This window comes from Cyprinodon tularosa, unplaced genomic scaffold, assembly GCF_016077235.1.
Source record: "Cyprinodon tularosa strain WSP-4 unplaced genomic scaffold, ASM1607723v1 ctg112, whole genome shotgun sequence".
Classification (NCBI taxonomy): domain Eukaryota; kingdom Metazoa; phylum Chordata; class Actinopteri; order Cyprinodontiformes; family Cyprinodontidae; genus Cyprinodon; species Cyprinodon tularosa.
The window spans coordinates 1218303-1235811 of record NW_024037916.1 but is presented as its reverse complement, the minus strand read 5'-3'; the positions used below and the strand labels follow the sequence as shown (position 1 = coordinate 1235811).

Genomic DNA, 17509 nt, shown 5'->3' with positions numbered 1-17509 from the left:
GAACACATCCATTGGAAACTTACCATTAAAACCTTCACATTAGAGCTGAACCAAGGCAGAAACTATGGGAAGTCCATTCTTATATGAAACGATACATTTCATTTTGCCTGAACAGATGACTTTGGACAAATGAGCAACAGTCCCGTCCTCCCCACCCCTTCTATGTTTCCAGTCTGGTTTTACAAGGGTTTCAACACTCCAAGGAGTATTGATAGTCAAACATTGTACTGATAAAATACTAATTTGGTACTGATACTAAAGATACAGTGGAATCCGCTTATAGTGGTCACGGATATAGTAATCAACCGCTTATATAGATCAAAAGGCTTGGGACAGAATCATTTCTTTACAAATGCTGTTTAAATAATTTGTTTATAGTAATCAATAAATCTGCTTATAGTGTTCCTTTTTGGCCATTTTATGAATGTAAACATGTGCAAAAATAATTTTAAAAATACATGTACGTCTCGGAGGTACAAGAGCGTTTTGGTGTGGGTACCAGTGCTTCGTGCAGCGAGGAGGATGAAGAAGAGGAGACGGATGTCCCTTCCAGAGCTGAGATGAGGAATTCAGTTTGCATTTTAAAGACTGGTCTCCTGCATGTTGGTTTCAAAAACTTTAACCTTTTACATCGTTTTGAAAAAGAAGTGAACTCGGTGTTGGACAACACTCTGATCCAGGGAACCATGGATAAATATGTTAAGTGTTAAGTTCTTAATGCGGCGAAGCAGATCCGCAACACAAAACAGAGGTAGGCTAGCTTTAATTTTCTTTAGCCTATGCAGTTATCTTCTATTATGTTGTTCTATATAACCGTTTGTTTCAAACTTTACAGCTACAGCACAATAAACTTGCATGGTACTGTAATAAAATTCTGTAAATGCAGAAGCTATCCGTTTCATTTCATTTTTCTCATTGAAAAACCACACGAATGGCATGTAGATGATATTCTGCATAAAAAAATAAGTGAAATAACGGTACATTCGGTTTTAGTAATCAACCTCTTATAGTGTTCAAATTGGCTCTGGACCAACGTGATCACTATAAGCGGACTCCACTGAATTATGTTTGCTTTTGTTCTTTTAACATTTCGGGATCTTTTGCTCATTAAAAAAATGGGTAATTCATATCACATGCATTAGTACAATTATTCAATTAGCATCTGTTATTCTGTTTAGATAGAATTTTCAAAGATTAAATTAAAATAGGTGTTTTTTATTTATTTTTAATAGATTGTTTATGCATTTTATAGTAAAAATCAAACATGTCTCTGGATATCAGTTTTAAAAATGTAAGCATCATCATCACAACTCTATGTTTCAAACAAGGAGCATTACAGTTGTAGGCCATGTTTTGCAGGGAGACAGCTTTTAAAGCAATATAAACTGCAGTCCACATTTTGCGAGACTTCACCAGAAATCTTGAATGCTTTACCCCATATTTATATACTTTGTTAGTTTTTACTACATTTTCCTTCCACTCAACTTCCCATTAGCATGTCTGACTACAGCACCCTGAAAATCAACATCCCAAGTGATTGATCCTCTTAAGTACAGCATCAAAGATAGTCATGGATATATATATATATATATATATATATATATAAATATATATATATAAATATATATATATATATATATATATATATATATATATATATTTGGAATTCACTATTTAAAAAAGATCTAAAGGAAGGAGATCTTTAACCAAAAATGTAGCAAACAGTAATTAACAGGTGAGGACTTAGAACAAAGTGTTATTAAGATACAGAACCTCGTCGTTAATGATTGGGGTTGTTTATGTTTCATTATTTTTAGTAAAAATAACACCACCCTAAACTGGTATTAGCTACATTTCTACTATAACCTGTAGCGTTATTAGGGGACCACAATACAACACTTGACGGCCTAAAGCTGTTTGGCTAAAACAGAGAAACTGTAACATTAACTCTATATAAAGATGATGTGTTCGTGTTACAAAGACTTAATTTAAAGCTATTTGTTGTCTTTTTTTACGTAAATGTAACCTCTAAACCGGGTTACCAGAGCGACTAAGCATGTAAATGAATAGCAGCTAACTTACGGCTGCTAACGGTTAGCTAGCTGCTTTCAATGGAGCCGTGAATGACGTTAGCTGGAAGAACATTACCTTGAAAGGTGCTGCGTATTTCCGAATCACCCTTTACTTCCAACAGGGTAGCACAACCAATCAAGCAGAGACCTGCTTCGTTATAAAGCGGTCTGCTGTGTGGGAATGACAGCAGCCGCAGACAAGCATCGTAGCCAGCTAATAATAATGCTAACAGGGAGGGGAGTCTGTGTGGTCTCCTCCCAGCAACAGAATCCAATCTTCTGCCTGTCTGACAACAGCTTCGCGGCAGACTCAAGACAGGAGGGAGAAATATACCCCGAGAGCTTCCGATAAAAATAAAAAGTGAGGGTAATATTCTGTTTAAAACCTTATCTCTGGATTAAATGATGCATGGTACAGAGAAAACACACGCATCCCGCGGTGTGTTCGCGCTCTGCCCATAGAAAATTTCATCCTTCTTTCCAAATGAACCTGCTGCGCTTGCGCGGCTACATTCCCGACTGTCAACCGTGGACTAATAATTTTGTGACCCGGTTGTGTAATTTTTACTTTTATTTAAAAGATTCTTACGATCATATTGAAGGTGTGTCTACAAAATGCGTTCATCCAACCACTATTCTGAAAATATGTCCACTTTAAAATAATGAATAAACAAAAGTCCTGGATTCTGACTGATCAGTACTGACATCTAGTGGCGAAAACTGGTATAAGCATTCCAGCAGAAGTAAATCTCACTGGTCACTGTAATTTGAACCCCGTTAATAAAAAGAAAAAAAAAATAACTATATTGTACGGAAGGGGATTAGGGCCACTGAAAAACATGGTAACTGATTTTTAAAATTTTATTTCAGTTTAATATGGGAAAAAAGTCAGAATTCTGAGATTACAATCAGAATTCTTAGAAAAAAGACAGAATTCTGACTTTTTTTCTAAGGAATTCTGACTTTAATCTCAGAATTCTGACTTTTTTCTAAGAATTTTGACTTTTTTCCCATATTACACTGAAATAAAATTTAAGGTTCCACCCATAGTCATACTATAAGAAAAAAATCAGAATTCTAAGATTAAAGTCAAAATTCTGAATTTTTTTCTCAAAATTCAGACTTTTTTCCCCCCCAAATTAAACTGAAATTAAATTTATTTTCCTGAAAACCAATTTCAACATGTAAGATAGCAGCCCTTTATAGTTTTATTCATCCGCCACTGCTTGCTTCAATGATTCCTTTATTACTGAACTCAAACTAACAAACTGTTTGCTATGTAGTCCTTAAATAATGGCCCAGTCACAGTCAACTTAACTTATAATTAATATTCCATGAAAAGACTTGGGGAAAAAATAATGTGCACAGATGTTTGCTATAAGATTTGACTGGGATTGAACTATTTAACAGACATTAGAAAACATCTATGTGTCTGGTTTTCCGACGGTTGTTGTATCCCAAAAGGGTTGGAACTAAACGAAACCTGGTTCAGAAAAGTCATGACCCAGGAAGGCTAAATAGAAATGCAGTCTACACTTTTTTTTTTCAAATTTGTAAAATATTGTAAAAATCATGTACTGTTTTTTTTTTTTTTTCGTAGTTGTGCACCTGTTTGTCTCAAATATAATTAGAATAAAATTAATTTAGGTTTGTCCTTGAGAAGTTAAAACAGAATGATCTTTTTGAAATGCACCTTATTAACAAAATGTTTTGCTGTTTTTATTGTTAATTACTCCGTCCTTAAAACACAGCTGCCCTATAAAGTGAGTCCAAACACAATCCAATGAGCACAGCTTCAGAACAGATTCTATTAGTTTTTAGAAGGCAGCGGTCATTGGTTTGTTTGAATGGATACAAGATTGCAAAGGTTGTTTATCTGGATCAGGACCAAAAATAGCAAATAGCAACTCTAAAAAAGATTGCTTTCTGCATTTTAATTTCAGATAAATATTTGGAAAAAATGTTTGCATTCGTTTTAAATAAATCATTCGAAGAGCAAAACCTCCCAAGCTGTTTCTCATCAGTCAACTCACCTTGACCCACAGATTTCTTCAAAAGAACATCTCTACAATGACTTGTAAAAACAGCATTTGAAGAATGTTTTTCCACAGTGCAGCATCCAGGTTTGCTGAAAGTGCTAGAAATAAGACCAAGTTACGAGTTTTTCTTTGATATAAATAATGTAATAAAACACAGTTCAGACAGACACTTCTCTCCAAAAACATTTAAATATAGTTTTCTTTAAATATTGCATGTCATGATGTTGTGATCTGAAGAGATTTGTTAAAGCCATTAATAAATGCCAAACTAACATCGGTTGAGCAGGGGTTTGCCATGACAACAATCTAAGCCTCCCTGAGCAGAAAGTCACATCAGTACTACATTTTAAATATAGAATAAAAACACTCAAAAGCTTGGCAAAAAAAAACAAAACAAAACAAAGGCGTGCCACCTTTCGTATCGGTTTTTTAGTATAAGCTCAAAAAGCTCCAACATTCAGCTGGAGATCATGAGTACTCGATGCAAAGGCTAACATTAGAAAACACTAACCCTTTCAGTTTAAATAGGACTAATACTCAGATCAGATACATATCTTTAAGTCTTTACTATTGCACAGAAATACACTTTTTTTTTTCCTCCACTGGGTAGAACTAGTGACAAGGCATGACATACAGGAACATTTTGGTTTGTTTGACAGCATAAGGTGTTCATTGCTCTCAGAAGAAAAAACAAACAAACTGGAAACTAAAAAGATCTGCTGGTTACGTTCCAACTTGTGTCTTTGTGTGTATAAAGATGTTTGTACCCCAGCAACATGATCTGATCACATCATTATCATTCAAAGATTCATATTTAAGGTTTAAAAAGGCAACCCCCCTCCGTTTCCATTTACTGACGGACTCCAGACGTTTCGGGCGGCCCACAATCCACGCTTTGACGCGATCTGTGCTGCAGTGAGCAGTGTTCAAAGAAGTGCTAAGGAGGCGCAGATAGAAAGACATTCAAGTCCACATCGACCACAAACGCACACAGGCCTACTGTGACATACTCTTAACTAAATCAGGACCAAAATGCAATTTAGAGTACAAGGTCTCTCTGAAAAGGCAAAAAAAAATTTATGTTTGAAACTGACAAAAGTTTCCCCCTGTTGGGTGAGAGGTGTTTGACTTACTGAGTGTAAATGGAGAGAGGTAATTAAGCACAGTTCCAGTCAGAGGTTTACAGACACTCATCATTGGCCTGAATCTCATTATTAATAATTATACTTTTTTTTTTTTTACCATGAAATAAGGATAGAACCAAGAACCAGAATGACATTTCTTGTAAATTTCCTCTGATCTATACAAGCTGAAACATAAACACACATCCACACTAATATTCAACGTTTGTTTTAGCCATTAAAAGGCTTCTGGAATAATGTGGACAATACAATCCACCACTTTTCTAGGTAGAACTGCTGAGCTTCTATGAAATGGTTGGATTTCCGGATTGGACCTGGTTGAAGCCGATTCTAGATGCTTTGCTTTAGAATTCTAACTGGATTCTAAAGCTAATTAAAAATGTTCAGGATCATTATCCTAACAGGAAGCACAAATGTCTGTCCTGAAGGATTACTCTAACTAGTGAAGTTAAAGACACTCCTGACCAACTTTTTTTATTAGTTTGGACCAAGCCAGTGCTGTTTAGGATAGAGGCCCCGTCTCCAAAATCGTCACCTTAGCTTCCCAATCAAACAAGATTGACGCCGCCTGAAAAAAACACTAAAGACTAAGCTGTTTGGCCTCGATGAGTTTAGTAGTAAACCATACTAAATCTACTATAATACATAGTGGTGGCGGTATCATGCTGTTGGGGCTCTTTCACTGCAAGCAGTACCTCTGCTTTGCATAAAGTGGACTAAATATTGAGGAAAGGTTTTTTATTATTTTTATTCTTGTATATATTTAGCTTTCCAATCCATGGCTTAATGGATGAAACACTTTAGAAGTGGTTCTGAAATGGATAAAGCAGGTTTCTAGAATAGCTGTCCCAAAGCCAGGAACCCACCCTTTAGAAAATCTGTGGATTCTACGTTTAACCTGAACAACTTTAACCATTTAAACCCAATAAATCTTCCAGTTCTCTCAAGAGAAGCGGTTCAAAATCAAGTTAATTTACACCAGAAGCTAATTTTGTGGCTGCAAAAAGCACGAGGTGAACACCCCACAACCAGAGGGTCTTATAACAAAATACTGGTGGGAATATATGGAGATATAACATGCATGCATTTTTTAATTTGGATCCTGCGTGAATATTTTTTAAAGCAGAACTTCTATGCAAATAAAAGTACGAGGTAATTAAACATCCCATTGATGAGTGTATGTTAAAACGCTGAACCAAGAAGTGCAACTGAAAGTGTGCTTTGAGCTCAGACAGCATCCTGCTCTCCTGATGGAAGTAGAAGCCTGAACATGACAGAACTCCTCCTTACATTCACCACTGATAAACTGTAACATTTCAAAGAAAACCGAGACGACTGTAATGAGGTTTAAATATTGCAAATCATTAAAAAACAGTTTTTTCTTTAAAGTGTAAACATTAAATTGATGCCTGCTATCATTTCTTCATAGAGAAATTCCAGAAAAAAACTGTCTGTCATATATTTAGGTTGTTTTCAATATGTAAAAAGAACATATTAAATCTGTCTTTAAATATTACTGTAATGATAATATCATCTGTTTTGTATAGGCAATTTTATTGTATCGTTATAAATAGTGTAACATTTTAATTCAAACTTTCAACTCATCTGGCTTTTCCTTTACAAGGCAGGAAAAAAAAAAAGGTAAACTCTATTTGTGTTACATCCGTTCACACGTCCTGCTCTGATCATACATACACACGAGCTGCCACAATCACACGAGGGTAATCAGCAGGCTCTATGTGCGATTGAGGGTCTGGAAGATTCTGGATATTTGGAGCATGACGGGGCCGGTCTCGGGGTCGTTCATCCACTGGGTGCTGTTCAGAGGATTCTCCAGCATGTCTTCAAATGCTGCACAAAAAAAAGAAAAAAACTAAAATTGTTACAGAGGTCTCTAAATGACCTACAGCAGCTCCGTTCATTTAATGGTTCAGATCATCAGATATGATTTATTATTAGTTAACAAAATCCAAAATAAACAGAAAAACATATTTAAAGTGATCCTAATAAACTTGTCTCTATGTGGAAAAAGTACCTGTACACCTTAAATCAGGAGATCCCTAAATTCAGCAGAGTTAACTTTACTCATCTGATTACTTCTAGTCATGTAGAATCAAAACTTTTACCAGCTGATCTTGACTTTCAGCTATATTATGTCGGGTTATACCTAACAGAGTCTTGGGATTTGTTAGACCCAGCTGAACCACAGGGTTTTCCAGAATAGCTTGAAACAGTGGACTGTTGGTGTCTATTCCTTTATCTAGATCTTCTGGAGATGGTTTCCTGTCTCCCAGCAGCCACTCACACTGCAGAATAAAAAACAAAAGGTTATGTTTTCACTTTAACTCCTATTATCAATCTGGAATAGGAATTACAACAGAGGTGGTTTAATAGATTTTTAACCAATTTTACTCCAATAAAAGTGAGAAACTGCAAATTCTGATTCTAAATTATGTAAAGAAAAACAGAGTTGGAAAAAATGACCAAATGTTTACCAGAACCAAATCAACAAGAACCACCTGAGAAAAGTTCAGTATAGATCCAAACATAGTTCATATACAAATGTTAGTAATAGAAATGTATAATCAATAATTCTTACAGTTGAATATGTTTGAATGAAATGTAAGCTGGAGATATAGGGTCCCATTTTACAAAGCAGTAAGAACAACCTCAATAAATAAAGTGATGAGGTGATTAATGACATCATAATTATATTTTCATTTTTAAGCATAAAACAACCCAAGAAGCTTAACATAAAACAGGCAATGGATAAATATTAAACTGGTGGCAAAGATGTTTTCCCCCTAAAAGACTGAGTTGTTCATGCAAGGTAAATCATAAGAGCAGCTGAAACATACCCAAAGCAATTATAAACGCAATAGTTTCCACTCAATATAAAGATGTTTTTGTATTTGTGAAAACATCTATTGTTTTGCACCAATACTTTAAAATCATGTTTTAAACAATTAGTTTTCTCATTTCCAAAGAACATCAGTTTCTCACTTGAATCTTGTTATAGACATCTACCAAGGGAGGATGTGTTGCAAGTTTCTGCTTAGTCTAACCTGTTAGCAACTCTTTTAACGTGAAACGAAACACAAAGCTCTAACTATAATATAGTTGTCAGAATTTAAAAATTTCAAACTCAAGATCGATCCTCAGGAAAGTATTCAATATTCAAAAACATCACGGATTAATTATCTCTCCAACTCTTTTTCTCCATTAGTATCTCACTGAGTGATAATCTGATATGTAAATTTAGGTTAAAATACCAGTGCGGTTATTGTTACGTACAGGAACTTTATATGTTTCAGAAATAGCGGTATTTATGTATTTACTTACCGCTGCATCTTGTTGGTTATTATTCACTCTGAGAGCATCAATCACCTCCTTTTCATCAAAGCCCATTTCCATCAATGCGATCACAGCCTAGAGAATCAAACACATGCCGAGATTATTGAACAACTCAGAATGACTGAACACAGCGGAGCCTTAAACAAAATGGTAAAAAACTCATTTTGATCTACATGTCGGACAAAACACCAACCCGTGAGTCTGGTCTGAACTCTCTTTTCCTGCGTATTCTCTTAAAGATCTCTGTGAGCTCGTCCTGCCGACTGCTCTCATCTGAGCTCGATTGCCTGGAGAGATTTGAAGGAACATTTGCTGAAGCTGAGGCTGAAGCTGAGGGGCCCGGCGTTGTTGCTGCTGCGGCTCCTGATGCCCCGGCCGAGTCCTGTCCAGGTAGAGGTGCGTCTACAGTGGGGTCATCTACGTGTTCGATCAGCCACTCCATGGCCTGGGTTACTGACATGCTGCACGGATATTAAGAAACGCTGGTTAAAAAAAACAAAAGCTTTTTTTTATTTAGAGATGAATGGATGAAAGCATCGCTTGGAAAACAGACTTACTGGCAGAGTCTAAGTGCTTTGATGGCTCTGCTTTCAGGGAAACCCATCTCAGTGAGTTGATGGAGGGCTGTTTCATCCACTCTATCCTCCTCATCTTCATCTAACATTGCTTTGATACAACAAGCAAAAAATTACAGAAAGGCTGAATTGCTCAGAACAATTATAAATGTTCTGAAGCAACATGTATCATTACAATACTATGAAAGTATTAAGTAAGTTAATACAAAGAAGCGTGACTTAATATGCGGTTAAAATCGACCACTTATAAAAACCTATCCATTGAAAAAGTATTTTATTTTCTTTAAGTTTCATATTTTATCCGATTACAGCTCCAAACTTTGGTGTGTTTTATTGACAAAATGTTTGAAAACAATCTTTAAAGCATTGCTTGTATAAGAAACCCTTCATTAATATGAACTTCTAAGTTAAATACAGTGGAAGCAACTTCAGAAAACACTTAAAATATAAAATAGAGTTTCCCTGCACGTAGAAGAGCTTAAGTTTAAATACAGCTGTTCTGTTTTCAAGCTGGGGATGTAATATTTGCAATATTTAATCACTATCTAAAACTGGAAGTATGGAATATCTGCAAAGCTATGCAGGCTCTTAACATGGGATGCACTATTTTATCAGCATGTTATTGATATGGGGAGCTGTTAGTATTAAAACTAAACATCAGACATCAGCTATTCAACCAGTGTAATACAACTATTTTTGTGACAGATAAATGAGGAATATGTCTGCAGCACCTACAGTTCATGAGCATCCAACTTATGCATGAGTCTGCCACAGGAAGAAAGCAGAGATGTTGGTGTGTGGATGTTTTTAAAGCTTCAGAGACAGATAACTGAACTGTTATTTCAGATATCTGTCTCAGGCTGCAAAGGACAGGAGATCGAAAACTACATTGTCTGTTAGTAGGTCTAATGAAAGAAAAATTGGAAGTGTAAAAATCTGTTGGCGATGGCAACCTGTGGGGATGCTTCTCTTTAGTAGGAACTGATAGGCCAGGCAGATGATGGACGTCAAAGAGGTTTACATCAGATAATATTAATTTTTTCAGACATGAAGCCAACTGAGTCTATTAAAACTGCACCAATGCAGCTGATCTAGTCTGACTTTATAAGAAAAGAGCAAAATTTCCTTCTAGATAAGCAAATCTGGAGAATGTGAAGCTGTAGTGAAAGTGAAATGTAATTTAATCAAGAATTAACTCCAAGGAGCTCCAACAGAAGTGGATGTCACACTATTCTGATTGTTTGTTAAAGACGCAGGACCTTTTTTTCCTTCTACTCCACAATGTTAACTACTTTCTGTCACAGGTAGTAAGAACACAACATAAGACAAATTTTACAGAGTAATTATTCTTTTTTTTTTTTCAGTGTCATTAAAGTCATTTAATTTCTGGCTTCATGCACAAAAATGTGCTTTCCCAAAAAGTAAGTCAGGTTTTCCCTTCCATTTGTCTCTGGAACATTTTGCTGGGCCTTTATAATTGGGACCAGACAAATATTATAAACCCCCAGCACAAGCCTAAAGCCAGAATGTAATAGCTTTATTATTATTTTCGTCCAGCTATTTGCTAATAGTGAATAACCATTTTCATTTGATGTGACTCAATTAGAGAAAGAAACAATATTTAATCAGTATTATTTGATGGTATTCCATCTTACCGTTGGCCTTTTTGAAGAGTTCAACAGCATCAGGATTCAAGGCAAGAAGCTTCTGGGCAACTTCAATAAGAGAAACCAGGATTTTTCTAAGCTCTGTTTGAAACTGGAACATAGAGATCAGAACACAAAAAATTTCTCAGCTATCAATTTTTTTTTTTAAATACCCATACAGTGTAACTTTTCCAGTGTCCTTACGTCTCTGATGTTGTGCTGCGTAACAGTGCGCTCTGTGTGCCTCGTGGACAGGCTGGCAGTGGCTTTCAGGATAGCATCTTTATCTGGAGCTTTGGTATCTTGTTTCTTCTGTTACAAACAGAAGAAACAGAAATGTAAATAAAAGGAAAAAAAAGTTTTTTTTTCATAAACTATGATCAGGCTTACTTTTTCCTCTGAACTAACATCTGCCATCTTGGGAGGGGTTGGCGGCGGTCTTTTCTTTATAAGCAGCAAAACTTCTACCAAAATAAAGATCAAGAAAAACTCTAGATTTTAACAATCAAATACAGAAATTCTAGCAACACATTTGTTGAAAAAACAAAACAAAAAAAACACTGCATACCTTTGTCTTTAAGGTTTTCATCAGCAATGGTTTTGGTGTCGATGAGGACTCTCTCTGTAGCAGCATGTATGAGTTTATGATGGGTGAGAGTTTTAGGGTCTTCTAGACTTCCATGCACATGCTGCAAAAAGGAGGAAAATATGTCTCAGTTAAACACAGACACATCTGGAATAGAAGCTCCTTTGTATCAGGATAAGCTTCAACACCTTTCATGTTTAATAATTATGTAGTCCCAACTCTAATTCATCCATAACTTTTGATTTATTCTAGTGTTTTCATATATTTATGTATTAATCAGATATTTTGACAATATTTAAATATAGAACCTGCTAAAAAGTCTATCATAAGGAAGTGAACGATGAACCATCATCTACTAGTCTCTGATATCAGAGGAAAGTTTACCCAACTCCTCTCCTTTAGATGAGAAACACTTTACATGTTTCTTGTGTTTCTAAAAGTAGAATGGGAGGAAGATCTTTATCAGGCTCCTCTGCTGTGGAACCAACTACCAGTTTTAGTCCTAGAGGCAGACACCCTGTCTACTTTTAAGGCTAGGCTTAAAACTTTCCTTTTTGATAAAGCTTATAGTTAGAGTGGCTCAGGTTATCCTGAGCTATCTCTATAGTTATGCTGCTATAGGCTTAGAATGCTGGAGGACATAGGGACCCCTATTTCATAATTTTGCCTCATTCTATCTCTATTCTCCCACTCTACAGAATCTGCTAGTTTAATCTCTAACGTTGTGCTCTCTCTGCCTTTTCTCATAGTGGCTTCGCCTCATCTGTTCCTGTTTGGCTGCGACTCCACCCTGGAGAGAAATATCAGCTGTCTTCATCCTCTAACATGGGAGCTGGCTCGGAGCTCTTCTGCCTGGCTGTGTGTTTCCTGCACTGGGCCGCCTTTTACAGCTGCTTTTTGTATCTCTGCTTCTGTCTCCTTGAACCCCAGTCGGCCTCGGCAGATGGCCGCTCACACTGAGCCTGGTTCTGCTGCAGGTTTCTTCCTGTTAAAAGGGAGTTTTTCCTCTCCATTGTCACTACAAGCATGCTTAGTGTGAGGGATAGCATCCAGGTCAATGAGTCAATGCAATCAACTGGCTTTCCTTAGATAGAAAACTTTGAATCAATTTGACTGTATGATCTGGTGAACTGTAAAGTGCCTTGAGATGAAGTGTTGTGAATTGGCGGCATATAAATAAACTGAATTGAATTGTTAGTGTAGCTTGTCAGCTCACTGTCACCTTTTGTTAAATCAAGAGTCAAACATGATTACACAGGTAATTTCATAGCCATTGGAAAACCTGATTCCTGCTGACAGAGAGAATCAAGAAATCCCTTAAGCAAGACCATGTCTGAAAACAAGTTGGCTAAATCATCTTTAAAAAAAAGGCATCGATACAAAAATGATCTTAAGAAATTCAAAAACAGGTGAGAAACGCATGGTTTGACAACAGTCACTTTTGAAATGTTTATAACGCTATTTCTAAGGAGTGCTGGTGATTGAAAACAAGACAGAAGTTCATTTCACAAAACAAACAAAAAATCCTCACAATGATCGCCTAAATGTTTTTGAAAACATTCTTTGGATTGATGAGACAAAAGTGGAGCTGTGTGAGGTTAAGAACAGCTAACCTCACACAGCTTCTCATAACAATGGTATAAGTTGAACCTGGTGGTGGTAGTGTGATGGTTTGGGGTTTATTTGCAACTTCAGGACCTGGAAGTCTTGCTGTAATTATTTGAGCCACTAATTCTAATCACTTAATTCTCCTTTTGTAAGACAGTTACTGCACCAACTTTTCATCACATGGAGATCCTTGTTTGTATTTGTTTTTTTTTTAATGTCTTTTGCAGTGCATCTTAATTCTTGTGTTGTTCCTGCTGCTTTACACTGTCTTTAAATTGCCCTTTGGGATATAAAAAAAAATAATTGAGTTTAAATGATCCAACAGAAAGTCTTCAAAGAAAATGTTTGGTAATCAGTTCATGACATCAGTTCATGACAGTGAGATAAGCTGCACTATGGTTTTGCAAAAGGTGGATAATCACACCAACCCTCCCCTGGAAAAAAATCTTGAAGTGGTCTAAACAGCCTAAGTAATTAAAACCATTCTGTAAAGATAGGGAAAAAGATCCAACAGAAACTTTAAGATGCTATATGAGGATTTCATTTGAAAGTAAATACAGTGAAATTGATGCTTCGATAAGTCATCTGTCAGAATCCAAAAAAGGCATATAGCTAGACATGTATGTTAGGACCTCAATGGTTAAAGCAGGAAAAAAAAAAAAGATTAAAAATAACTAGAAAATTCCCAGAGCAAATTTTTGAGATACCTGCCACTAGGTGCATAATTGTTGGACTGGCATTGAAGGCTATATGGGGTCAGTTGATTTCAGCTCACATTAGACAAGAGCGTGAAGCCTTCTGGAGACTTATGTCACAATGCCTAGTGGTGACTAGCGTCCCCATACATCATGACAACTGGCCCCGTCATGCCTGGTGGTGGCGTGCTTGGCCACACCTGATTGTGACCCAAGTCGCCAAGTCTGGTGGCGACTTAGGGCCCCACACTGACTGGCTTCGCCATAGCTTTTGGTGATAAGTGTTGCCGGGTTAACGAAACGGCTAATGCAGGTACAGTCCAAATTTTTTTCAAGCATTTTTTTATCTTTAAACACACTCGGTCCCTATTATTCAGTAGAGTCTGTTTCTAAAAGGATTTCTTAGGGTACGGTAATTAAAAAAGTTCAGGTTCAGTTTAGGTCATAATAAAGAGCCCTATGCTGCAATAATTTGCTCGGTGTAATATTAAGCCTTTATTTTGAAAGTCTAGTAGGGTTGTGTCTTTGCCATAAGGTCAGAGCCAGAGATCCATTTACTATTCTCGTGTCTTATTTTGAAAGCCTAGCAGGGTTGTGTGTTATGGGCAGAGTCAGACCCAACAGTAATTAGGAATCATTTTCTAATTCTTAAATTACTCTTTTTTTTTCATGTTATTAGATTAATAGATACCTTATCACAATGAAAATGGGAGGCTTTTATTTTACAATCCTACTGTACTGTGTTAACTTCCTTGATGTAAACTCCTACAGGTGTTAGAATAAGGTAGATCTTACCTTAGCTTTAGTACAGGATCAGCTGCAGAGCTGTTAGCCCATAGAGAACAGCTCGAACTGACTTTAACTCCACAACCATTTAAACAGAGAAAAGCACTATACATAAGCCGTGAATGGTATTCAAAAAGTTTTCACTGAAAGCGACACCTATCTCTTGTCTTCGACTGAGGTTACAGAACATCAAAAAAAATAGTTTGTCACACCTGCTTGTCTGGTTAGATTATATTGAGATCCATTTTAAGAGGATGTGACAGATTCTACAAAACCCCTCTAAAAAAATTTGTGCTGTGCATGAACCCTAAAAGGTTTTCAAAGAAATGACTTTTCTGTTAGTGATAGCCATCCCTCTTCCTCGATTAAGCCAAATTTTAAATCTGCATGTCTATCAAAACTTTTTGTAGGATGTTGGAAAAATAGTTAGTCACACCTGCGTTTCTGCTGCGTGCTTGCTGCAATTAATGTAGAAATTGGCTCAAATGCAGTGACTTTTGGGCGGTCTGGAAGGGTTTTTAACAAAAAGCAAATATCTGAATGCAGTTACAAAACCATTGTGTGAAATCAGAGGCTTCTGTTTACAAACCGAACAAAAATAATGGCTGCAGAGCAGGATTTGTGGCTATGAGAGTGATGCAAAAATCTTTTTTTCTTATAAGAAATCCATTCCCCTCCACTCTGTAGTGCGATTTAATACAATCTAGAGCTGTGCTTTTCCCTAAAACTTTGTGGTGCTTGATGGCCTATTTTAGAAAAATCATACCAGTTATGAACATAGCACCTTCAGTTTTTGAGAAGATGAAGGATTTATCTACAAGCAGAGCTTCACACTGTGTTTGTAGGTGAACGTATGACCACACAGTGAAGCCTCAAAAATTGTGAATTTTTTTGTTTTCTTTCTCACCCTCCCCATTCATTCCAATGGGATTGCCATGGTAACTCAAAATGCCAATAAAAATGATAGCCGAACGTATTGACACCCAGTGCAATAGCTATATATATAAATATGCATTTTTATTAATACCCATGTGAATACTACGGAAGAGGATTAGGGCCACTGAAAAAACGTAATAAGTTAAATGATAAGAATTGATAATGCATTCTATCTGAATTCTGACAGCTTTATGTTAGCATAAAGCTGTAGCCATGTCTTTTTTACAGACTAAACTAGCTCTTGTTTTAATCACCTTCTGCTCTTCCATTAGTGAAATAGCATCACTGGGGACCCCTCGGGCACATAAAAAGTTCCCTAATTCCGTCATTTTCCACCAATGTGTTACTGACCCTCTCAAACAACTCACATCTTTGTCAGTGAAGCTGAGTGCTCCCACATCTCCTCCTTCATGGTGCCCATCTACATTAAGATCCAAAATTCTGATATTAAAGTCAGAATTCTGAGAAAAAGTCAGAAGTCTGAAATTAAAGTCAGAATTCTGACTTTTTGACCATATTAAACAGAAATAAGATTTAAAAATCTGTTAACTTCTTTTTTCAGTGGCCCTAATCATCTTCCGTAAAATACCCTATGCAATAACCCTGTATAATAATCCTGCTATGAAAAAGAAAAAAAGCTGTCATATGTGGACCCACTGTATAACCTGTATATATCCCATATACATTTTTCCTCCTTTGGCACATTCTTCCTCTCTTTTTAAATATTTGAGCTGATGTAATTACTAAATGTATCTACTGGGACATCACTAAAGTCAATCAATCAATAAATCATACATAAAGAGTCAGATTTGTTGACATAATAATAATGGATGCCTCCATGCAATATATGGGAGCATGTAATGGACATGCATTGATATGGCAGGCACCTATTAAAAACTTTTTAGCAATTTTAGTAACTCAATGGAATCGTTTCTGCATAGTCATTTGATTTTAGCAACTACAAGACGGCATTTAAAAATTTCCCACTATCATAAAGTAAAGACAAAGGTGTTTAGGTTGAGCATTACATCAAGGTGGTTGAACACCATATGAGGAGAGCAGGGGTGAGCTGTATAATAATAGAAAGGCAGCATGCCTATCTGACATGGGACAGAAAAAAAGGCCACTCAGTCAGAGAGGGGCAGCCAACCTACTAAATTATAAATAGCAGTCTACCCAGTTACTATAAATACAAAAGCACTGACAGTGACAGTTTAAACAGAGGGCATGGCAGACAGATAACACCTCACACAGAGGAGTGACAGCACAAAAAGACATATCGATGAAGGCATAAACAACCCCCCACCCCTTAAAAAAAACCTACATGTTTCAAGCACCTCTCCTTCAGTTTCTCAACAGTGGTGTCTTCCGTGACCTCCTCCAGCCACTCCGTGCCGTCCATCGTGCAGATGTGTATTTTCAACACTTTACCGGCAAATATCTTCTCCTCCTGCACGAACATGGCTGCGCTAACAGCACAGAGAAGCAGTCCGGGAGACGGTGGCAGCGGCCAGCGGTTGTCTGCTCTTCTCGGAGAGCTAGCCTGCTAGCGTTAGCACCCACAGCTATTCGCCTGGAAATCCGACGACAACCCAGGAAAGAAAGGAAGGGGGGACCGTTCAACTCAAACCCATTTTCGGGGGTCACAACCCGGATGTCGGTTGGACTGAAGCCCAGTAATGTGTCGTTGGCCCACCAAGTTGTTGCTTTTTGCCGTTTAGTACATTAACGGTTGGCGGCGAATATCCTATTTTCACTGTAATATAGTGCACTGTGAACTGCAACTGTACTCTCAGCAAGGCATTATGGGACATGTAGTTCTTTATGCTGTCCCATGTAAAAGAAGCAGTGACTTCGGACAAACTAGCAAACTAAACCAGCAGTTCCATTGTTAAAAGAAATAGTTGTTAATGTAGTTTTAATTTTCTCATATTATTTTAAACCTCAAGCTGTTGCACTACCGCTAGTGCTAATAAGGAAAATTATAATATAAAAGCATTGTCTTATTCCTGCTGCTTTTGAACAAAGACATCTATCTATCTATCTATCTATCTATCTATCTATCTATCT

The 17509-nt window shown here is 36.8% G+C and overlaps 2 protein-coding genes across 4 annotated transcripts in view; both read right to left on the bottom strand.

The window, feature by feature from the left end:
• The window catches only part of camsap1b (calmodulin regulated spectrin-associated protein 1b), a 33154-nt gene extending 30581 nt beyond the window's left edge, over positions 1–2573 (bottom strand). For 2 of the 3 annotated variants that reach the window (XM_038300208.1, XM_038300233.1), the window contains exon 1: positions 2149–2573. The gene's annotated coding sequence lies outside the window, so the exon portion shown is untranslated. The remainder of the gene's footprint in view (positions 1–2148) is intronic. The other variant, XM_038300226.1, reaches the window with a different exon arrangement.
• Positions 2574–4233: 1660 nt separating this feature from the next.
• On the bottom strand, positions 4234–17239 carry ubac1 (UBA domain containing 1). The gene is made up of 10 exons (XM_038300195.1): positions 16764–17239; positions 11397–11517; positions 11219–11292; positions 11033–11140; positions 10838–10940; positions 9165–9273; positions 8801–9068; positions 8596–8682; positions 7421–7559; positions 4234–7104 (listed from the first exon to the last, which is right to left on the bottom strand). The coding sequence occupies exons 1-10, from the start codon at positions 16899–16901 to the stop codon at positions 6989–6991; spliced, it is 1263 nt and encodes a 420-aa protein (XP_038156123.1). The 5' UTR covers positions 16902–17239; the 3' UTR covers positions 4234–6988.
• Positions 17240–17509: the final 270 nt, after the last annotated feature.

Bases quoted from the DNA above. Each gene is read 5' to 3' on its own strand.
- ubac1 (XM_038300195.1), bottom strand. From the start codon at position 16,901: ATGTTCGTGCAGGAGGAGAAGATATTTGCCGGTAAAGTGTTGAAAATA. The intron at 11,293-11,396 runs GTATGCAGTGTT...TTATTTTGGTAG, and splicing joins TGAAAACCTTAAAGACAAAG to AAGTTTTGCTGCTTATAAAG. The intron at 10,941-11,032 runs GTAAGGACACTG...TCTATGTTCCAG, and splicing joins CGCAGCACAACATCAGAGAC to TTTCAAACAGAGCTTAGAAA.